At 53.7% G+C, this 23,909-nt stretch overlaps 2 protein-coding genes across 2 annotated transcripts; one reads left to right on the top strand and one right to left on the bottom strand.

Annotated features, from left to right (window-relative positions):
- Positions 1-77: 77 nt before the first annotated feature.
- Positions 78-23,811, bottom strand: BOP1 (BOP1 ribosomal biogenesis factor). The gene is made up of 16 exons (XM_080939541.1): positions 23,665-23,811; positions 21,538-21,708; positions 13,689-13,763; positions 2,889-3,043; positions 2,698-2,815; positions 2,517-2,618; positions 2,228-2,440; positions 1,990-2,151; positions 1,836-1,916; positions 1,692-1,761; positions 1,468-1,600; positions 1,198-1,378; positions 838-1,126; positions 666-750; positions 485-592; positions 78-413 (listed from the first exon to the last, which is right to left on the bottom strand). Exons 1-16 carry the CDS (start codon positions 23,755-23,757, stop codon positions 260-262), a joined length of 2,190 nt encoding a protein of 729 aa, XP_080795667.1. The 5' UTR covers positions 23,758-23,811; the 3' UTR covers positions 78-259.
- Positions 4,439-6,383, top strand: SCX (scleraxis bHLH transcription factor). Its single transcript, XM_080939791.1, has 2 exons — positions 4,439-5,158; positions 6,043-6,383. Exons 1-2 carry the CDS (start codon positions 4,574-4,576, stop codon positions 6,079-6,081), a joined length of 624 nt encoding a protein of 207 aa, XP_080795917.1. The 5' UTR covers positions 4,439-4,573; the 3' UTR covers positions 6,082-6,383.
- Positions 23,812-23,909: the final 98 nt, after the last annotated feature.

Below are 23,909 nucleotides of genomic sequence, written 5' to 3'. Positions count from 1 at the left end.
TGCCAGACAGGGCCAAGACTGTGGTGCCCCAATTTATTGCTCAATAAAGCCAGTTACACCTCAGTGGGTGACACTGTATCAACACCACCTTTCCTTCTGGCTTAAGTTAGGTTTTGGGGTGCCATGTAAGGTCAAGGCTGGGCAGCTGCTGGAGGTTCCAATCAAGAAGGCAGGAAAAATGGCAATCAAGGGTTCTACTGATGATCCTGTGTGGCGGCACACCCTCCCTCTGCCAGGCCACCCAAAGTAGTGTGTCAGCTTAGCTGAAGAGTCGAATCGTGCCATCTGCCCCAGAGGAGAAGATCCATGGCTGTGTGGGGTGGAAGGCCACATCCAGTACACCCAGATCTCGGGTCACGGTGTGTCCCTTAAGCACCTTGACGGGCACCAGCAGTGGGTTCTGCAGCAGGTCACTGTGGAGGAGAGGGGCTTAGGACCCAGCGGGATGGTCCGTGGGAAGGGCTGGGCACGGGTCAGCACTTACCTGTACACCATGCCATGGCAAACGATCACACTGCCATCGTCGGAGCCAGATGCGAAGAGTGGGTATCTGGGGTGGAAGGCCACAGCCCGCAAGGCCTTCTTGTGATGCCTGCGGAAGAGTGTGTTCATAGTGGGCTTCAGGTGAAGGAGCCCTTCAACCCACCTCACACAACCCGCCTCACCTCAGCACTTTGTATGGCTTGGTGGAAAGATCCAGGTCAAACCACACCAGTTTGCTGTCATAGCTGCCACAGATGATGTTGTCACCTAAGACCAGAAGCAGTACCTTGTAATTCTCGTAAGACGTACAGGTTTCACTCCCCTACCCTGACTTGGAGAACACGTTCCCCTCACCTGCTGGATGTACAGCCATGCTAGACACCCACTTGCAGTTGGGCATCAGCTTCTTGGTAAGCTCCTGGCGTAGCAGGTGGTAAATGCGGATGCTGCGCTGGGAGGCCACAAGCAGGAAGGGCCGGGAGGGATGGAAAGCCACACACTGCACCTGTCCGTGGCTGCGCCGGAATGGGCTCTGGCTGCGCCTCCTGCTCAGCTGGTGGATCAGCACTTGAGTGTGCCCTTGGCTGGACAGCACCACAGCCAGGTAGTCCCCTCGTCCATGCCAGGTCACCTGTGTCACTGGCTAGAGAAGAGCAATGCTGGCTGATCGTCTGACCAGGTCTTACAAGTTCCCCTCCCCTTCCCATCACATACTTTGCTGTGGCAAATACGTAGTCGAAGACCCCTCTGGCGTTCTTCCTCTGAGACCTCTAGCCAGCGGGCAGGCTGCAAAGCTGGCTCTTCAGGTGGAGTGAAGGCTTCCAGCAGCTGGTCTGTGCTGCCCACCAACAGCCGGTCCCCCAAGGCTGGGTTCAGCAGCAACACTGCATCATCCCTACAAGCCAGGGCCAGACACAGCCCCCTCCTTAGTCCCCACTTCTCTGTGCCCACTCCCAGCCCTAACCCCCAGGGTCCTAAACTCACATGGCTGCAGCTACTAGGCATATAGTAGGATTGGGGTTCCAGGCAATGCTCCGTACCACACCTCCAACATGCACAGTCTTCATACAACGGGCAGTGGCCACCTCCCAAAGCCTCAATGTACCATCGTCTGAACCTGAGTATAGCAGTGAAAGGCTCTCAGCACCAAGCCTCTTATACCCAGGTCCCTGTCTCCCAGCTCAGGGCAACCCCCACCTCAGGCTCACCTGAAGCTAGCCACTGGCCCCCTGGGGAGACACTGAGGCAGCGGACAAGGTCACTATGACCCCTGTAAACCTACAGAAGAGGAAGAGTGAGAAGTCAGACACAGACACCTGAGGATATTTGCCCACTCCTGATCCCACACTTACAAGGGCCTGGCACACGGGGAAAGGCTGAAGGTCTCTTGGCCGAGGGAGCTTGGGGATGAGGTCTTCAGGATCCACATTCACCTGCAGCAAAAGAGCATTTAGCATCACCCTCATCCTACACTTCCCCAGGACCTGTGTAGGCTGCTTCACATACCCTCATCTTGCGTTGCCGTGGGCACAGATACAAATCAAGGCAGCGCTCAAAACGTTCCTGGATGAAGCGGCCGTAAGCAGGCACTGTCCTCAGGCTGGAGAACTTCTGTGGCAAGAAGTTAAGCTTCCTCTCAATGGGCTCCTGCTGCATCCATGCCAAGCGCTGGGGAGACAGGAGATAAGTGAGAAGGGGATCAAGAAACATGCTGGAGCCCACACCCACCTCAATGCAGGCCCACCTCCTCCTCGGTTGGCAGGTACTCAGGAGGTGGGTTGTAAGACTCAGCATGGCCAGGCAAAGCCAGCTTAGGTGCAGGCACATGCATCTTGTGGCGTCCCAACACAGCATTCGGATCCTCCTGGGCCCACAGGTCATAGAAGCTAGGAGTGGAGTCTTGGGGTCGTCGAGGCTTGATCCAGCCCATCTTGATGGCATGCACCATTCGAGACACCTGCACACAGAGCTAAGGTCAGTGGCAGCATGGCGACCTTACAAAGTGTGCTAGAGGATGATGGCGAGGTTCCCACCTTCTCCTTCTCAAGTAGGGACGGGATGAAACTACGTTTGTCAGCTGGCCGGTTGGTCACGGGGTGGATCATAACGTCGCCACTGAAGAAGTCCACAGCAGGCTACGGAGACAAGCATAGATATTAGGTTGGGAGAGGGGTACACATCCTTCAGACCCTAGGGCCAACTGTCGTTACCTACCTCATAGGGGTTGAAGCCTGAATCTCCAAACTGGCCTCTCTGAAGCCGATGTACCAGGGCAACCTGCTCATCGGTCAGCCGGAGATCACGCCCTGTCATCTTGTCTTGCACAGTGCGCCTAAGGAGAAAGCCAATCAGAGCCATACTCCAGGCTTGAGGAATCACAGGTTCTGACCCAAGGCCCAACTCACCAAAAATCTGGGTCATCCATTTTGTCCAGAAACTGGTCCAGCTCATCTCGTGTCCGCAGGGGCTTGTAGATGCGTTTGCCATCCAGGTCATAACCCACATGTGGGAAGTCATCGTACCATGCCAGGGGCACATTGCCCACAGTGTTCCGAATGTCCTGCAGCACAGTCACCACGTCAGCGCCTGTCCCTATCATGCTTGATCCTCTTCAAGCCACCCAAGGACAGAAGAGCCACTCTAGATCAGCCTCAAGTGCCCAGAGGCCAAGTGACCCAAAATCTGCCCTAGCCTTGGCCCTGGGGTCTGACGTGGCATGGCAGGGGTGCTATGCCCCCTCCCCCCAAGCCCTTGAAGGCGCCAGAGCTTTACCTTCACATTTTCCACTGAAGTGATGCCAACCCTAGCCTCCCCCCTCATGGATTCCTTGGCCAAGGCTCTGGGCAGCCACAGACAGGGATGACCTCATCGCCTATGGGCTCCCTCCCCTGGCAGAAGCCTTAGGTAGAAGTGGGTAGTTTACAAGGCAGGAACCAAGGGAAGACCCCCACCCCAACCACAGGGAGACAAACCTGTTTTGCTCGGCAGGTGGTCAAGGACCCCCTTCCAGCACCACTGCTCTTCCCCCTCCCATTTCAGTGGGCAGAGCAGCTACATTCCTGGACACACATTCCTGGTTTCAGCCCCTGCCAGCCACCACCCTCACTCCTCCCAGCCTGGGGACTGCTGCCCAGGCGGCCACTTCCTGCAACAGTAGCCACAGGGAGGAGGGGCCCAGACATAACTAGCACAGCGGAGTGCCAGCAGCCCCTCAGCAAGACCCCTTGGGCCTGTCCCACTGCACCTGTCCATACGATACCAGCTCCAAAATGTTTATCCCCAGAAATGCCCTGTGCTAGTGCACAGTCCTCCACCTAGAGGGCCACTTCCAAACTGGAGGGATGGAGAGGTGCCCATCCTATCCACGTGTGCACTGGCTTTGAGAAGCCCCATGAAGCACACAGCAAGGATGGGGGAGGGGCCCCCAGGCAGGATGGGTCAAAGGGGTAAGATTCTGGCACAAGGCACAGGCCATACAGTCAAGTCATGCCAACCCCACACACCCATTTCTAGACTGCCACTGCTGGAGTCATCCCCCACCCCACATGTGTGTGTACACATACACACACACACACAGCCTGGCACAAAAGACCCAAGTGCACATGGAAGGAGAGTCAGACAGGGTGTGGCCAGGCACTCAGGGCCAGGGCAGCTGGGTGAACTTAGGCATGCCAGGAGAGAAAGTCTCTTGATTCTTGATTTATTCTCTTCTTCCCTGCAAAATGGGTGGGGTGGGCACCATGGTCTTGGAGCATCAGTGGCACCCCAGAAACTCCACAACCAGAAAGTTGCTCAGGACCCTCTAGGCACAGCTATTAAAAAGGGAAAAGGTGCACGCACGCACGGGCTCTGAGTAAGCTCCAGGCCAGAAAGGGAGGCGGAGGCCAGGCGCGGGGGGGAGGAGCCGACTGCTATAAAGGCACTGCTCTGCTGGCGGCCCCGCTCCAGTCCGAACACATGTGCCCGCCTCGCCCGGCAGCCACCACCGCGGGGCGCAGCGGAGACCCCTGGCCCGGCGGCCTGGTGGGGACCTAAAGAGGCGGCATGAGCAGCGCACCGTGGAGCTGACGCCGCGCCCCCTGCCCGGCCCATGTCCTTCGCCATGCTGCGTTCAGCGCCACCACCGGGCCGCTACCTGTACCCAGAGGTGAGCCCGCTGTCGGAGGATGAGGACCGGGGAAGCGAGAGCTCAGGCTCCGACGAAAAACCTTGCCGTGTGCATGCTGCGCGCTGCGGCCTCCAGGGCGCCCGGCGGCGGGCAGGAGGACGGAGGGCCGCGGGTAGCGGGCCAGGACCCGGGGGGCGGCCAGGCCGCGAGCCCCGGCAGCGGCACACAGCGAATGCGCGCGAGCGGGACCGCACCAACAGCGTGAACACGGCCTTCACTGCGCTGCGCACACTCATCCCCACCGAGCCAGCAGATCGCAAGCTCTCCAAGATTGAGACGCTGCGCCTGGCCTCCAGCTACATTTCTCACCTGGGCAATGTGCTGCTGGTGGGTGAAGCCTGCGGCGATGGGCAACCATGCCACTCGGGACCAGCTTTCTTCCACAGCGGTCGTGCGGGCAGCCCACTGCCACCGCCGCCGCCACCACTACCACTGGCCAGAGACGGCGGCGAGAACACCCAGCCCAAACAGATCTGCACCTTCTGCCTCAGCAACCAGAGAAAGTTGGTGAGCAGGGCTGGGAGCACCGAGGGGCCCAAATGTACTCACCAGCCCACACCTGCCAGGCAGAAAGGTGCAGGGCAGGGGCAGCATTCCCTAGCATCTACACCTGCCACCAAAGCTGCGCCCAAAGGAGGGAAGGGCACATAGGAGCACATTGGGGCACAGACTCCCATTGGTAGTGGTCATAGGGACCTGCAAATATAGGATCAAGAAGTAATGCTGAGAAGGGCCACCCAGAAGTTCTGGGAGGGAGGGCAGGCAGAAGGAACCTGGCAGGGCCAAGGGGCCTTACTTTCAGGCTTTACTTCCCATCAAGTTGAGAACTGAAAGGTGAACTCAAGAAGTATATCCATAAGCCCCCATCCAAAGGGGAATAGTGTGAAGCAGTGAGGCAATCAAAAAGGAATCCCCCACTAGGGCTGATGGCCACTACCCCTCCACCCCTGCAGCCCACCTCCACCCCAAGGCCTATGGGCACCTGCTGCCTCTCCCCTGGTCTACTGAGACCTGCAGTAGATGGCCTAGGGGAGAAGGCTGAACTGAGAGATGCTGGCCAGCCATGATTTACTGCTCTGGCCGCACTTGGTGGCACCGGAAAAGCAGGGTGAGCAGGGAAAAAATACAACGGCTTTCCCCAATCCCCATTTCCTCTCCAGACAGCACGCGCAAGCTCCTGGGGCCTGAACATCTGGGAAATTTAATTTTACAGTTTCGGCTGTGCGGCAGTATACTCCCCTCCCCAAAATGCACGGTGGGGGTGGCAGGAGTCCGGGATGGGGGTGACCTAGCACAGACAGTGCCCCAACAGGAAGCCAGGAAGGTTCGGGTAGTGATGGGTGACACTAAGTCTCCATCCAGACCCTGACACACCCCCATCCCCTCTGCAGAGCAAAGACCGTGACAGAAAGACGGCGATTCGAAGTTAGAAGGAGGAGGGTCCACATCAGCCAAGAGGTGATGCCACTAGTGAAGGTGGATACCACTGAAGAGTCACCGAGAGCCCCAAGAGCACGATCACCAGGCCAGACCTGCCCCAGCTATGAGCAGGGCCTATGAACAGAGAGATGGCCAGGCGGGCTATGACTTGACTCTAAGCAGCCGAACACTTACCCAGGCCCACTGGAACTTCCCATGCTGGCTCTCTACCTGGGCCAAGTGTTGGCATCTTGTGTCTTTAATATGATAATATAAAGTCTGGAAATTTTGTATTATTAAAAATGAAACAGTATCTTCCACATTGAGGCAGACTACCCTCTTGAAAGAATCTGTACTATGGGCCCTAGCTCTCGCCCCATCTTCCCAGAGTGAGGACAGGGTTAGATCACCTATCAAGAGTCTGTACCAGAGACCTGTGATGTATGTGGGGAGGGGGGAGTGGGAGGAGGCAGGGAGGGAGAGGGTGGAGAGGTGCTGTATGGTTAAGATAGGAGAGAGGAGAAGCCCACTTGGCTCATGGTAGGCAGCAGCAAGCCACACAGCAGCCTTGCCTTCTCCCAAGGAGTACGGGGAGGGGGGGGGAGATGCCGCCTTAGGCATGTGGATGTTTGGTTTCACCAGCAGTGTTAAAATCCATTAAAAATGGGTAGGGACTAAGTAAGCAGTGCTGTCCAGCCAAGCAGGCTAGCAGGCCTAGATGGACCTGAGGACACCATCTGAGTAGCAGCTACCTGAATGTCCCCACTGGCACCCACATAGGCCCAGAGACACTGGGTCCACTGCAGAGCTTCCCTCCTGCCTCCAGCTGCACACTGGAAAAGATTCCTAGCCATCCGACACTCTGTCCTACTCAACTCCCCTAAAGAATCCCACTGGCCTCTGAGGTTGATTCAGACTCTCAGCAGGCTCTGCACACAGCTGGCCGATCATTAAAAGCCTGCAGGTGACAATTAGTTGAGTGGTACAACAGAGAAGAAAGGCCAGGCCTGGCTAGGTAGTGGGTAGAGAATGGCAGAGGGCACCAGGTGCTGGCACCGGCAGGCCTCCTGGTCCCTGCCTGGGGAGACCAGGTGTTGAGGCCTATGCGGGCATCCTCATAGGGCAGGGACAACATGGCCCCTCCTCTGCACTGACGGGCTCCAGGGAATGCTGGTGCAGGAAACAAAGGTGTAATTTCGGAGGAAATTCTCAAAGCCAGGCCATTAAGGCAGGGGTAGGGGGCTGTGTCCAATCTGATAGAAATATAACAGGATAAAGAGTCACAGCGGCAGGTTTCGTTCAGAGAGAAACCCAACCCCAAATTTCCTCCCCTTAATCCTGTAGGAGCTCACAGCTGCTCAGAGGGAGGGAGAGAGGGCATACTCAGTCACTGCAGAGCTTCTACAGCCCAGGAAGCCAGAACCTGGAGATGCAGCTGGGGCTGAGGGAGGCTACCTTCCTCATGAATTCCCCATGCAAGGCTCAGCTTCACTTCTAAGCTACAAGGACCCTGTGACAGATGCTGGGTTGAGTCCAGAGTCACAACCTAGTAGGGTATACCTGTATTAGGCAGATGGGCACCAACTCCACCCAAGGACCCCAGCTGGCCTTCCTACTCCGCTAGACACAGGTCTCCTCCTCCCCCTTACCTAGAGGTCTCACATTCCAAGACCTGGGTGCCAATCTCCCACACAAACCCCCAAAGGAACAATGACTGAGTGGGTACCAATTTCAATGGTCAAGATGGGAGGGCCAATGTCAGGAATAAACCAAGGGTCTATATACACAAAAGGCTTTGAGAAAGTCCCCAAATACAGACAGGTAGGTATGTTTCTCCATGTGCAGAGGCTACCAGTGTGAGTAGCAGGCATGGTTGAGAACTATGGGACCAGACAGAGGTCCAAACCATGCCCAGCTAGCTCCAGTAGGCATCTTATGACTTAAAGCCCAGGAGAGGAGAATAGAGCCAACTAATGGACTGGGGCAAAGCAGGGAAGGCAGGGAAGCCCAGGAGCTCGGAAGCTTGAACTTCAGTCAGACTAACTGGTAGGCCAGAGTCAACCAGACAAGAGCTAGAGGCTTGGGTGTCAAGAGGGTCAGAGAAAGGGAATGGGCTGTAGGGCTGGAAGGCTCTCTAGAGGCCTGGATAGTTGGGGTGCGGCACGCGCCCGGCCAAGGCCTCCCCTGCAGGGCCTGACTCTGAAAGCGGCTGCAGCTTGGCCAGCCTCAGGCCTGGGCAGGCAGCCCAGCCACTCCCTGAGCTGCACCGGTAGCAGTGGCTGAGGGCTTGGCCCAACAGCCAGCAGGAGGAGAGGGGAGGAGGGGAGGGGAGGGGAGGGGTGGGAAGAACACTCCGTCACCCTCCACTGCTCCAGATTCAAACCAGACCGGGGGTGGCATGGTCCGTTCCCATCCTGTGGCTCCACGTGAGTCCAAAACGGCTTATGACCAAAGAGTGGCAGGTGCTCTGTACCCACCACAGCCCCTGGCATCCTTCCCAGAGGGCAACTTTACCCTCTACCACACTGAGGAGCTGTGGGACAAAAACCAGGAGCGCCCTTAGTGTGTGCCCCACGGAGGCGGCTGGGGGGTGGGGGGGCTGGCCCCATACTATGGGCCAGCAGCCACCCTTTCGAGCTGAGCTGGGCTGGAAACATTCGGCTCAGCCTCAGCTGTCAGCTCCCTGTCCCCAGCCTGGGGAATGAGCCGCTGGCAGCACCACATGATTCATCACCAGGCTGCCTGCACCCCAGGCCAGCCGCCCCCGCCCTGCTCAGCACCTGCGGGCTGCCAGGAAACACATGTGACCCCTTTGGGTCAGGCCCAGCACTGAGACCCCAGGCTAGGCTGATGGAGGACAGACAGACCCAAGGGCCTGTCTTTCCTGGGGGGTCTAGGAAAAGGGTATAGGATGAGGTTGGTAGGTTCACATCTATCCTTCCATCCTATCCCATCTCCTTCCCCCACTCCCCCCACTACACCGGACACAGTGTCGGCTGGGACTTTTCCGCTCTCGATGAGCCCCCTCCCCTCCCCCTCCTCAAAGTGGCTGCAGCTGTCAGGACCGCAGATTGGAACTGCAGGTACAGGGCTGGCCCGCTGCCCACCTCCCTCCCGTGTCTGTCTGCGAGAGAGGAAGCCAGCCCACCTCTGGAATCCTTCACTCTCTCCTCGTTCTGCCTCTCCCACCTGTCCCCGGGGAGCATGGGGTCAGCCGCCTTGCTCAGTCTCTCTCTTCCCCAGCCCCTCTCCGATTACAATGCGGGTAGTGTTCACTGCTGCTCAGCCCCCCTGCACCAACCACCCTCTTGTCTCAGAGCTCATGGCCTTCCTGTGCTGCCACCTCCCCCTTGTGGGGTGTCTTATCTCTCAGAGTGTTTAGCACTAGCCAGCTGCCTTGGCCTCACATGCCACACTGACCCCAACAGAAGGTTCCAGATGGAACGCTGGTCTCTGAAGCATACTTGGAGGCCTCACGACAGACCAGAGGGAGACAGTTTTTCCTATTCTGAGGCCAAACCAGCTGAGACCCAACAGGGGTTGACTAGGCAGGTACCACCTCTGAATCTACCTTCTTCTTACCAGACTGCCTCCAGTCCCCTACTCCCTTCTACCATGCTGACCGTCTCTTGAGGGGCTGCTTAGCCCACCTGAGCTGCTACAGCTCTCTAGCAAGAGAACAGAGAGCCAGTCTTTGGGACATGTGGAGGACACTGGGGATAAATAGCTGCCCTAGCCTCAACTTCCTTGTCCCTCTCCTGGGGCCACTCAGAATTAAACGTGTTCTCCCTACTTCTGTAATCAGAAGACCAGACTCCAGATGTTCCTGCACAGCTGGGCACAGGCTTTTATCCATAGGTTTTATCTCTAAAGGCTGAGGGTAAAGATCTTCCTGAATCTCACTAGTTAGACTCGGATGATGCTTTAAGTAGGGTGGGTCCAGGGCATCACATATGGAGGGCTTCTGAGTGTGAACCCTTCCCCAGCAAGGCAGTCCTGGCCCCGCATAGCCAGCCTCCTCAAAGAGTACCTGTTTGTGCCTCCAGCAGCTCATGATACTCAGCATCCCCTGCCTTTCAAATATGTACCCTTACTCTGCTCCACAGACCTGCTCTCTAGTTGTCCCTCAGCCCTAGCAAGAAGATATGAATATGAAGCAGCCTACCTTTACCTGCCACACAGCCAGGACCAACTCTAACCCCCATAAGAAAACACATGACTTCCTCCACCTTTCCCAAGGCCCTTTCCCTGATAGCTTGGGCAACTCTGATGCAGTGTGGCTCTCAGAACCATAGGCCAAAATCAAGAAATGGTACCAAGGTCTACCTGTCCAGTACTATAAACAGTAGTTACTGAGACACATGCCCAATCACACTCAGTAGTTACTGGTGAGTCCCTTCGTTGGGCAGCCCCAGTGGGATGGAGCTAGACCTGAAGGATTAGTCTGAGTCTGGCCAGAGGCCCCATTTGGAGGCAAGCATAAAGGCTAGCCTCAAGTGGATGGCCGCCAGAGCAGTCTGCACAGGCCCGGGTGCCTTCTACAAACAGCAGGGAGGGTCACTCACTCGATGGAAACCTGAGCCCACAGGCTCCCCTGCCAGCAGTAACACAAGCAAGCATGGAGAGAGTGGAGTGCACACAGGGAGGCGGCCAGGACACTGCCGGCAGGCGGGGGTGGCCCCGGAGGAGCAGAGACCGCCAGCGCACTGGAGGCAGCTGCCGGTTCAGTAGCTGGGAGAAGCCATTAACTGCATTTGGCGAGAGAGCAGAAGGGATCACAGGTTCTGGATGCAGACAGACCAGGCCATATCCCTGTGGGATCCTGAGTTATAGATCAGGCAAGATGATGGGGGTTGGGGGTTGAGGGGAGTTGTTAAGACAGTAACAAAGACCCCAGACTCAGCTCCTTCTTGGCCAGAGGTCACACACGGAATAGCCCTAGGCCCATTGCCTTTGGGGAATGGAAGAGTGTGAGACCAGCTCTTCCCAGACTTTCCAGGCCAGAAATCATGGCTTCCCTGAAACCCACGTACTGGCTACACTTCTTGAAGAACAGGGCTATAGACCTGCTGAGCAGATGCATGGGCTTCTCTACCTGACCAGGCCTGGCCTTGGTTTCTCCCAGTTGCTTGATATACAGAGGAAGGGAAGATTGGCCACTCAGCCGCCCTTCTATCCCAGTCCACATCCCAAGGGTCCCAACTACTGGATGAGATCACGTCTATGAAGCCCCACTGCTGTAGGAAGGAGGAAGAGTGGCCATGTGGGGGTGGGGCAGCCACAGCACAGCTGCTTCTCAGTCACCCCCCACCCACTCCATCCCCACCATGCCTAGCAACTCATCTAGGGGGCTCTACCCCCACTCAGCTGAGTTCATGTCTGTGAATCCAGGGGAAGAGGAGGAGCCAGAGTACAATCAGAAAACAGTGTTCTGGGCTGCTTAGTTTCAGAGTCACTGATGTTGGGGTATTCTCAAAACACCGCACAGGCAAATAACAGGGCTCAGAGGCTCCCATGTTCCCAACCCAAGTCTTAGACTCAGATTCAAGAAATGGTCAAGAGAAAAGGACAGGGTGGTTATGGACCCCTTCAAACAGCAACAATAGGGTACAGAGGCTACTCCCAGTCCACAAGGCTGCCATCTCTCTAGGCTCCTGTTGAGGTCACCCACTAGGACAAAGCACATCAACACCTTTCCAGCATCCCTGTCCAGGATCCCGCAGGCTATCTGGTGCTATGATATGGCCTACACAGCTAGCTCTGCTCGGCGGCTTAAGATAGTCCAAAATCCTGAGGTTGATATCACTGACCCCACCAAAGACACTTCCACCTGTCCCTCCTGAGGCCCTGTAGCTTGTGACCTTTTATAGGTGCTGTGCAATAGGGCACAGCTACAGACAGTACAGGCCTCCGTCTAGGAATGGCTGTTGTCTCAGGCTTCTCTATCAGACAGCTAGAAGTGGGCTGAACTCTTCTCTCCTGACCTGACCCTTAGCCAGGCACCAATGGCCATGCCCCACCCCCTCCCAGGCCTATCCATTCAGCTGCAGCCACCTTGCTCTGAGAATAAGAAAGCTAATTGCAGCCCCTGGTGGGGAACAAACCCCAGTAGCCTCTGGGAAGAGATGCTTATGTCCAGACTGGCCTGGCTCCTGAAAGCTGAGCTATGGTCCCTTCCAGCTGCTGGTCAGGTACTACGGGAACTCAGCAGATGGGCGCCTCCACAATTGCAGAACTGTCACCCATGCCAGAGTGACACATGGGACTTATCATAGGAGAAAGGAAGGGGCTTTTGCGAATATCACAGCACAGCATGAGGCTGCCCAGCCTTCTCAAAGGGTCACTGGACAAGTCCAGTGGACATACCTCCCTGAGGGCAGCCAGGGTCTGGCAGACCTCTTTCAGGCCCTGACCGGCTCTGGAAGCCCCTCCCCCAACTCCTATTCTCCATATACAATCATCATTGATTTCTCAAAATACCAAGCATAAAAAAGTAGCCGACAGGATGTGGCTGCCGACAGCCAGGGCCCCTTGGGGGGGGAGGGGAGACAGGCAGGGAGCCGTGCTGTGCGGCCCCCCTCGCCGGTGCGCCCGCTGCTCCGGCCAGGAAACCAATTTATTTTGTTTTGTCTCTGTTCTCTGAACACGCAGCAGAGACTGGATCGGGCTGTCGGCCAAGGCTCCTGTAGACACTGCCAAGAGAGCTTGAAGGTGGGGAGGAAGCCCAGCCAGAGAGGGGGCGCGTGTCTCCCCTAGGCCTCAGGGACAGCCCCTGACAGGCAAGCAGGAAGCGCTCCTGAGAAGAGGATCCATCCCTTTAGGCCCTACACCAAAGCCAAGAAAAGGCTCCCAGACTCACATCCTGGGGTATACAGTGGCCACCACTCAGCCCCAGGACCAGGCCTCACCAGGGAAGAACAAGCTGCCGGGCCCACTGCCTCTGTGTGCATAGCTTCTCAGAGCTTCCAGACCCTGCTCGCCTTTGACCACAGCCTCTCAATGCCTCCACTCCCTGGGGATCCAAGGGAGCCCCAGCCTCGCATGACACTTTCCTCTTCACTATGCATATTCTCTGATCTAGATGGGAAAGTCAGGAAGGTACCACAGTCGTCACTGCCAGGGAAGGGAACAACGCCGACAAGGAGATCAAGAGATGCCAGTCCTACCCTTGGCATCACTGTGGCCACCCCTCAGATACAGAACACAGGCTGACATCCTCAGCTCTGAGTGCCACCACAGCCTACACCATAGTGGAGGAACTACCCTGGCCCCTTTATGCCCACAGACAAGATGCTGCTAAGCCAAGTGCAGCCTCTCATCTCCAACCTGGCAATGACACGTATGCACTGCTTCTGTCATCTGTCTCAGACCCCCAAATTGTTCTTCCAGATGGGGGGAGAGCCTAAGCCAGGCCGCCTACTCAAGGCTCAGCGGCCTCATGAGAACCTGGCTCCTCTGACAAACAGCAGCACAGCCCCTGCAGGAAGGCCCAATACCACCCCAGGGATCTCCCAGTTTGAAGGGCAGCCCCTACTTGAGCTTGCTTGAAGCACTAGCTTAGCCCTGGCAGGAGACTCTCACTTCACATAGCAGGAAATCAAATTCAGCCAAGCCCTACCTCCTCATCAGAGCTGTCCTCTTCATACTCATCTCTCGTCAGAGCACCTGCTTCCTCTGTCCTTGTGGGGGCAGCCTGTGGAGAGAAGGGGAGAGTTACTCTGGAGGTCCCCAGAAACCCTGTGAAGTTACTCAGGAGGTAACTAAGCCTAACCCCATTCCTCTGGTCAACTACATAGGGAGAACCCCTCTCCCAACGCTCGAACCTAGATCCAAAGACCGCAGGAAACACTGTGCCACCGGAAACCTCTGAGCAGTCCCACCTAGTCCTGTCCCAGATCTTAATGTACTTTGGGTCCTCAGCCCCTGGACCCTGTACTATGACATGAAGCCTACCTAGGGATGTTCCCTCAAAGGCGGAGCCCAGACAGTGGGTGACACTGAGTGCCAGGCCAGAAAGGAAAAGGCTGCTAAGAGCAGTGGGAGGCAACCCAGCTGTGGGGCTGGCTACCACGTACCCACACCACCACACTAATGTCAAAACCAGCCACAGTGGCCCAGGGCCAGTGGTCCTACAAATGGTCCTACTAGACTCAGATCTGGCAGAAGAGGCTATGTTCAGAGCTGCTCACACCTATAGGCAAGGAACACAAGGAGAGGGGCAAATGAGCAGTGTATCAGTGAGGTGATGTCAGTGTAGACAGATGACATAAACCGTGGGGCCTCTGTCATAAGGGCTACCTAGAACCACTAGGAACCACATTCAGGGCAGCTCCTATGGCCAAGAGCCTAGAAAACTGTCCTGGACTCTCAAAATGCCTTGAGATCTAGACCCCAGGCACCTTCCACAACTACCATAGCTGCAACAACAGGATGACTTTATCCCCTAGGTCAGAGTGGGTGCCACTGAGGATTCACACTACAACCTGGAAAATAGATTCTTCCTTGACTGGGGAGGCGGATGGCTCAGACCAGATCGGGTTTATTGGCAGAACCAGAACTGATGGAGAAAACAGGCCCACCTCTCACCCCTGAGGGCAGTAAAGAGCTTGGAGCAGGAACCCCAGTGTGTGGGCGCCCCCGCCCACAGCCCCAGTCCCTCTTACCCAGGCAAGAGCCAAAGGCCTACTCTTCTCTGGCCTGTTTTTCCCTTCAATATAAAGAGGATGGACGACTAAGTTTTTCTCCAGGCTTGGAACAAGGAAGGATTCAGTTTCTATCTCCCCCACTTCCTTGCTGTACACCAAAAATGGGTTGCAAACCCCAGAGCAGGGCCCCAGAAACACAACTGGCAGGCACATCTGATTCTGCCTGAGCTCGGCAGGCCCCTGGGACAGTGGCATTACAACACCAAGCTCTAGTCAGCCACTGTTCCCAAGCAGGTGTCATAGCCCTGGCCTCAGGCAGGGCCCATAACACACCAAGTCTCCTCCCAAATGCTCTGCCAGGGACCACATGAATCACAATAGCAGTGCCTACAGACCATAATCAGAAGCTGGCGGGAAACAAACCAAGGAGCCAGCACTGCGCATCCCCACTTTTCCAGTGCAAAACGAAGAAGGGTATGCCAGGGGTGCCAAATGCTGGAAGGCCTTGGACAAGGGCTGGGATCTCAGGAGTTCCCGCCGCATGTATGCTATTCCCAGGCAACTGGGGTTCTAAGCACTGTTAAAAGATGTCGTCCCGGGTTTCGGCACCAATGTTAAGGAGAAGAATGAAAGGGGAGGGTTATGGTTCATGGAGGTGCAGTGAGGCCTGGGGGCAAGGGAGATGCCTCTGGGGGACCCATGCTGGGAATCCCTTCCCCCTGAGGGACCAGCTACATGATGGTATAGTACAGAATAGAGTTTATTCAGGTCATGGGGGAGTTAAGAGGGTAGTAGAGGCAGAGAGAGAGGAGAGAGAAAGAGGAGTAGAGGAGTAGAGGCCGGCCATAAGCACGCAGAGAGAGAGGGGAGAAAAGAGGGGGAGAGGAGGCACAAAGGAGGGAGAGCAAGAGAGAACAAGAGAGCAAGAGAGGAGGGGGCAAGCAGCACCTTTTATAGTGTAGGTAAGTGGGGCGGAGCATACCTGGCTATTGCCAGGTAACTGATGGGTGGGGTATACTAGGCTATTGCCAGGTAACTGAGGGGTGGGGTTTACAGAATCCTGACACTAATACTAGCAGATTTATTCTTGATTCAACAGCTGCAGAGCAGTCAATATCCACCAGAGGGCAGCACTGACACAGAGGAACAACCCAAGGACCACCTCTCTCAAGGGGAAGTGATTGAATGAATGCCCTGGGCCTGTGGAGACATCCACTAAGGGAACAACAGCCTAGGAAAACACATTTTCTCAAATTCTCTCTCTGTCCCTCTTTTTGAGGCAAGTATTGTTCTGTAGCCTAGGACTGTGTCAAACTATCCTCTGATTCAGCCTCCTAGAACTGGGGTTTACAGGCACACTTCTGTAAAAACCACCTTAAAAACTAACGACGGTCACTAACATCCAAAGCACAGACAACAGAATATACAGGGCACCCTTACAGCTGCCACTTTTCTCTAGGTCAGGGGTCCTCAGCAGCCTGGCTGCCTATACATCTCACTTGCCCAACAGAGAGGTCCGCCAATCCCACACAGCCAGCTAGTACCCACTGGATAAAAGGACATACCCCTTAAAAAGCTCATAGTCTAAGCCTAGCTCCAGAAGCCTTAGCCAGCCAGGGAAATGGGCAGAAGCCTCTTGGAAGGGACTGAGCTCTCAGGCCTGAAATCTTCCCCAGGCAGTGCTGTCTCACACAGCAGCAACACTGCCGCCCAGTGAGAAGCCAAGTGTCTGGTGGTGCACACCATTGAGAGCTCTGTGAGTTCAAGGCCAGCCTGACCTACACTGCAGTTTTAGAAGAGCAGGGACTATGCAGTAAGAACTTGTCTCAAAAGGGAAAAGAATGGACAGTAGGTCTATACAACTTGAAGAGAGGCAGAACAGGACTAGAGGGGGCTGTGTATAAGAAGCCACCCCAACGGAAGCCAGCAGGAGTGATCAGAGCAGCAACAGTTCAGGCAGGTGCTGGGAGAGCCACAGAAGGAGGTACTCACCAGGTGCTGCAAAATAGGTGGGAAAGAAGCCCCCAGAAGGAGCCAGTAAACCACCAAAGGTGAAAAAGGAATAGGTGCCCAGGCAAAAGCCCCAAAAAAAGCAGTTCCTTTCTTCCTCCAGAGCCTGAGGAAGGGACAGGGACACTTCGGCCTAGTCCAGGCTGAGAATGTACTGCACGGACCAAACCTCTCATGAGGTTTCTGAGAGCCTAGAATGGCATCCAAATGAACAAACCTTTTTTCTTCAATTTTTTTAACATTACTGTTTACTTATATGTGTGTGATGCACATGTGAATACAGGTACATGTGTGCCGCAACTCACACGGAAAAGAGGACAGCTTGTGGGTGGGAGATGGCTCTCCACCATTTGGGTTTGGGTGGTGGCAAGTCCTTTACTGGCTGAGTCACCATGATGTCCCTAAACAATGCCAGCAACAGACTGCCCTCTGTCTAGTCTGGCCACACATTCCACTGCCACCACCAACTAGACATAGAACAAAGGCATGCCACCTCTTCCAGGAAGCAGGCCAGGACCAGTCAGGTCAACTTCACATCTCTTCCCTGTGGTACAGAAGAGCAGAGCTCTTCCAGTGTGCCATGCCCTGAAGTCAATGCAAGGTGTGGCCAAGACTGCCTCCTTCCCTTTGCCACTTACACACATACATGTGTGCTAGAGCGTGCACTCACACTCACAAATCTAGCATGCTGCTAGTAACACAAAGGCCATTCATAAGGAAGACTAAAGAACCCATTTTTCCAGCACAGGTCCTATGCTGGACAATAACAGGATCCTAGGCCATGCTCAGCATCAGTCTTCAGGGCCAATCATGTGAGTACTGACAAAAGTTCTAAAGACAACATGTCAACAGAGACTGAAGAGGCCAGAGACAATATAGGAGAAAAAACTTTTCTTGCTTCTTAAAAGAAAAATAACTCCCTAAGCTGGATATGGTGGTGTGTTTCTTTAACCCAAAGCACTCCGGAGGCAGAGGCAAACAGATCTGAGTTTGAAGCCAGCCTGGTATATATATACAAAGTGAGTCAGTCGCAAGATAGCCAGAGCTACACAGAAAAACCCTGTCTTGACTAACCTGCTACCACCCCCCCCCCAAAAAAAGAAGAGTAACTCAAGAAGTGCCTAGGGGAGGCTAGAGAAGTGGTTCAATCAGAAAGCATGAGACCCTAAATTCAGATTCTAACACCCACATAAAAATCTAGGCATAAACTAGGCAGATCGCCGTGAGTTCAAGCTCTGCCTGGTCTTCTTGCTGAGTCCCAGGACAATGAGAGCTACAAAGTAGGACCCTGTCTGAAAAATAAAAACAAACCATGGTGGTGCATAGCTGCAGTCCTGAGGCTGAGGAAGTGGGACAGAAAGATCTCTGGAGCTCTTTGGATAAGCTTGTCAGTCTTGTCACTGAGCTCCAGGTTCAGTAAGAGCCTCTGTCTCAAGACAATAAGGTGAGGGTCTCAGGAGGTAGAGGTAGGAGATCAATTAGGTTTCAGGCCAGTTAGGACTACATAGTGAAACCTTCCTCAAGGAAAGGAAGAAGTAATGGCTGAAAAGAAAGCTCAGCATTTAAGAGCACTACTTATCTAGCAGAGGACACTAGTCCAGTTTCCAGTACCAACCTCGAATAGTTCATAACTGCCTGATAACTTCAGCTCCAGAGGACCAAAATGCCCTCTGACCTCTGTGGGCCCAAGCATGAACATGGTGCACATAAATCCCATAAATCCATACAGGCACACACACATACACATAAAAACATAAATAAGATAAATATACAGGAAAATATCCAACATCAATCTCCAGCATCCACAGGCATGTGCGCACGCGTGCACACACACACACACACACACACAAAAGGGGCCTGGAGAGGTGGCTCAGAGGTTAAGAGTACTGGCTGCTCTTGCAAAGAACCAGGTTCAATTCCCAGCAGCCACATGGCAGCACACAACTGTCCGTAACTACGGTTCCTGGGGATCTGATGCCCTCACAGACATACATACAAGCAAATCATCAATGTAGACAAAATAAAATTTAAAAACCAACAAATAGAAGGGCCAGAGGGTAGCGAGGTCTCCCCAAAGACCTTGGTCTCTACCAAGCTCACCAACACGGGGGCCTGGCTACCCCATGACCAGACATTCCACGTGGAGCTATGTGAGGGGCTCAGGGCTGACAGAAAGAAGACAGGGCTAGCCCAGGGTTGACATAGCATATGACACAAGGTGTAAATGCTCCTCAGAGAGGGACCTGGGAGAAGAGTGTTCCCACGATGGGCAAGGTGACTAAAGACATTTTAAAATATGACAAGATCATGAGATAGCTCAATGGGTAAAAATGCTTGCTATGCAACCCTGACAGCTTAAGTTTGATCCCCAAAACCCACAGTGGAAGAGAATCTACTCCCACAAGATGTCCTCTGATCTCTACACACACATGCTGTGGCACAAGCATACCTGTGCTCACACATGTAATAATAACAAGTAACTAGGAATCTTTATGCCCCTCTCACCCCAGCACAGAAGGCAGCCCTTCCTAAACCTGAAGGGCTGTGACTGTTTTATCCACAAGAGCAAAGCAGCCTATGGGGACATTACTCAGCCCTGGAAACAGGCTTTGATAGCTATGAACTGCCCATCTCAGGACCGTTCGTTACACAAGTGACAATGCTCTGCATGTTCTCACCAGGACCAACATCCGGGACTCAATACACAGCTTTCTAGGGCAGAATGTAGCACACGCTGTAGGATACACATCCCTCTGTCCACAATTTGACACTACAGAACAGGGACACAATGACCCCTCTCTACCCTGCCTCACCTGACTTCCATGACTGACAGTGTACAGCGAGAGGGAACACTGATCCCTCCTTCACAGAGTCTACAAGAGAAGACAAGTACGGAGCAGGCAGGGAGGAAAGAGAGAGTGCGGGGGGGGGGGGGGGGGGGTGTTCAGGAAGCTGAGAGAATCCTGGATACCTTCTCCCTCGTCCCTGACACCCACAGCTCCGACTCCACACTCCACCAGGTGGCGCTAACACCTGGTTCCCAAGCTGCCAAGACACTTCCCAGGCACTTCCTAACAGATAATCTCTGCCATGCCCCAGAGTATGGCGTTCTTGCTAGAGGCAGCACTAAGTCAGAACTCAGAACTCTCCAGTTATTGTCAGGACTATTACCTTCTCTTACATTCTTGCATGTCAAAGATAGAAATGGAGCAGGGATTGGGGGTGTAGGGGATATGACACACAGGCAGGACAACACACCATACACATACCTCAAAATAAATGTTTTACAATGTGTTTTATTTTATGTGTATGAATGCTTGACTCCATGGATCTAGAACTGCAGTTATAGATGGTTGTGAGCTACCACTATGGGTTCTGGCACTCAAACCCAGGCCTTCTAGAAGAACCACTGAGCCATCTCTCCAGCACTCTCTCAAATAAATGCTTTTTAAAAAGCAAAACCGCCAGTCATAGTGGCACCTGCCTTTAATCCCAGTTTTTGGGAAGCAGAGACAGGTAGATCTCTAATCCTGAATCCAAGGCCAGCCTGGTCTCCAGAGTGAGCTCCAAAGCTACACAGTGAGACCCTGTCTCAATAAATAAATAAATGAATAAATGAAAGAATGAATAAATAAATAAATAAATAATCAGGTATAACTCCCTACACACACACACACACACACACACCCACAATGAACACTAATAAGAGGAAATGGCCACACACTCATAAATCCACTCAACACCAAATAAGGACAAGCTAGCACCACTGAGGTGTGGTAGAGCTCTTGCCTCCCTTGAAAGATAATCCTGGGACCAAGTCCCTAGAACCCACAGTAAGAACAAGGGAAGGAAAATAGAGAAATGGGAGGGAAGGAACAAGGGAAGAGGAGGGAGGGGGAGATGAGGTCACTGGTACAAGCTGGCTCTGGGCTCAGAGAGAGAGAAAGACCCTGACTCAGTCAAATAAAGCGGAGAGGAATCAAGGAAGACAGCCAATATTAACCCTGGGCTCACATGGACCCACCCACACATGGAAACAATGACTCTACTTACACACCAGCCACACAAAAACAAAGCAAAACAAAAAAAAAAAAGCAAAAAAAACAAAAGCTTAAAAGAGAGAATGGTAAGCCCCAATCTTACAAACACCATGATCAACATTTCTTCAGCATACCATAACCTAGACAAACTAGGCCTGCCTTCTTGGTTTCCAACCTGACAGCAGACATGATTAAACCAAGGTCATGATTTCCAGAACAGCAGGGCCACTGAAATGTAAGCCATTACAAACTAGCTTGCAGAAAGCTTTAAACTGCTGTGTTTTAGTCAAATCAAACTTTTCTTTCGTTTTTTATCAAACAAGAAGAGTGCAGCCTTCCCCATCAGAAAAGCAAACAATTGTCGCAGCTTCCAAGGCCCCTGGACAGCTAAGCTGGCCTCTAGTACCTCCAGCTTTTTCTGCTGAACATCTCCCTTGCAACCGCATACTTCTAGTTCCCCTAGCATTGGCAGAGCCCAAGACGGGGAAACTCTAGAAAACTCAGTCTATACCTAGAACAGTGTCAGCCCACTGTCCCATAGAGGTGGCCGAGAATTGTCTGACAAGCAAAGACATGAGCCTGTGGACATTCCTAGTTCTCAGGAAAGGTACGGACAACTGAGGTGACAAAGTAACACCCTGGAGCTCAAATGTGTGACGAGGGTTACAGGACCATGAAGAGGACAGTGTGGGGCAGCTCCCAGAGTAGGCACTTCCTCTTTCTGGCCACCCTCAAGCACAGGTGAGCCCACGGAGGCTTGTGCCTCACCCACCTGTGACTGCTCCTCAGAGGTCTTCTCTGCTTTGTCATCTTTGTCATGACCAGCTTCGGCCAACCCTTCAGTGTCCTCCTCACTCGTGTCACTGCCAGAGTCTTCAAGGCCTGAAAACACGCTCTCCTCGCTGTCGGAGAGACTGGAGTCAGTGTCGCTGAGGAGAGGAGGCTGCAAGGAATCACAGTGTTTAATAACTGATACCTGAAGACAGGAAATAGCTGTGCCTCTGGTCACATGCTTCCATCGACATCAAAACCATCCATCCACCCAGCCTGGGCCTTCACCACCTGCCTCTGTTGACAAAACCTGCCCTCAAAGCAGACACACCAATTCCTAGAGTCTTGCAACAGAAGGACCTTTCAAGAACATACTGGCTTTGTGGAGCTCAGTATCCATTCACCAGGTCACCGAAACCAATTTCCTCTACTGACAAACTCCACACCCTACTCTGGCACCTAAGGGGTCCTAGAATTGGAAAGTCACCCACCAGCTAGGAATGGGGCCCTGGGCCTGGGAAGAGGAGAGCTCCCGGAAGGCTTGGACCAGCTACAGAAGAAGCTTCTTTACCCTGAAGACTGGGACTAACCACTGACAGTCAAGTTGGAAAGTCTAAGAGTAGCAAGCTAAACCTATGTAGTGCTTTGAAACAGAAGGCCCTCATATACTTGTATATTTGGATGTTTGATTCCCAGGTGGTGAACGGTTGAAGAAAAATTGGGAGGTGCAGCTTTGTTGGAGGAGGTAGATAACTGGGAGTGGGCTCTGAGGTTTTAAAGAATCCACATCAGGTCCAGAATCCCTCCCTCTTTCTCTCTGCCTGTTCATCAAGATGCTCCCTGCCATAACGGCCAAGAACCAACCCTCTACAACTGCAAACTTCCAAGTACATGCTTTCTTTATGAGTTGCCTTGGTCTTGGTGGCACTAGAACAGTAACTAAGACAGACAAACCATCTGCTGTCTTTTTTAGAACAGAGAGACCTAGAGGACAGTCCTAGAGGCCATTTTATGACGAACACAATTATGTCATTCTTGCATTGTCAACAGGTTCATTATCACTGACCTCCAAAAGCTGAACAAGAACTTGACCACTTGGAGAAGCATGTGACTGCACCTAGAACTCACTCTGTAGACCAAGCTGGCCTCGAACTAACAGAGAATATCTACCTGTGTCTTCTGGGTGCTGGGATTAAAGATGGGTGACACTACCACTGGCTAATTCTTGCCTACTTGAGTGACCAGAGGGCTCACCCGAGTTTCCATAGAAGTCATATGACATCTCTAAAACGACATGTTAGCTACATATCATACTACCAAGTAAAAACAGCACAACAGAGCACAACCAACCAACTGCTAATGGCTTACAAGTAGAAAAAAGCTTAGGTTCCTTTCACAAAAAATTAAAAAAAGGGACAGCATACGTAGTGGTTCTCAACTTGTGGATCACAACCCCCTCTGGGACGAAGGACCCTTTTAACAGATGATCCTGCACATCAGATAATTACATTACAACTCATAACAGTAGCAAAACTACAGCTATGAAGTAGCAGCGAAAATGACGTTGTGGTTGGGAATCACCATGACATGAGGAACCGTATTAAAGGGGCCGTAGCATTAGCAAAGGTGAATACTTAGATGATCCAATTAAGTGGAGTCAGCTGTGAGACATAGCTGTGCACGCCTTCTACCGCCTAGATTTGATGAAGCCCCACACGCAAGCCTACTGAGCTCTGCAACATGGAGTAGCAATGATTCCATGACAACTAGTTCTGGGTGATCTCAGGTCCTCTTGTTTCACGACAGACGCTCACAGCACGCGCGCAAATGCAACCTTTTCCAGGAAAGGAAGCACAGATGCGAGGTCCAGAGACTGTGATGAGGGGACTCTTAAAGGTCTCTCCCTTAATACGGTTCAGGCCACAGAACTAACCCTAGGACCCAGCGCCCCTCGGCGCAGGTAATGTTCTGCTGAGAGTTACAAAATAGCAGCCCAGACAGGACGAGCTTCTTCTGGGCCCTAGGCGACCCACAAGACTTTACACACTGCGCCACGGCCCGGCCTCCCTGGCCTTGCCACGTGCCCACATGGTTCACAGAGGGATGCAACCCGCTACCTCCAAGTTACCTCTTGTATCTGCGGCTCCTGATCAGGTTCCAAACGCCGTTTCCCCGGCAGCGATCCCGGTGACATGTGGGGCTTACCACACGCCCCCGCCATGCTGCGCTGCACCGCGCCGGCTACCGATTTACTGCCGCTTCCGACAGCGGGAGCGCCTCGTGTGCCCTCAGCCAGGCCCCGCCCAACCAGGCTCTGATTGGTGAGCAGCCCGGGTTAAGTCATCTTGCGCAGGCGTATAGTGCGGCGGGCCA

Source organism: Micromys minutus, assembly GCF_963924665.1.
Source record: "Micromys minutus genome assembly, chromosome: 27".
Classification (NCBI taxonomy): domain Eukaryota; kingdom Metazoa; phylum Chordata; class Mammalia; order Rodentia; family Muridae; genus Micromys; species Micromys minutus.
This window is presented reverse-complemented; position numbering and strand designations above follow the sequence as displayed.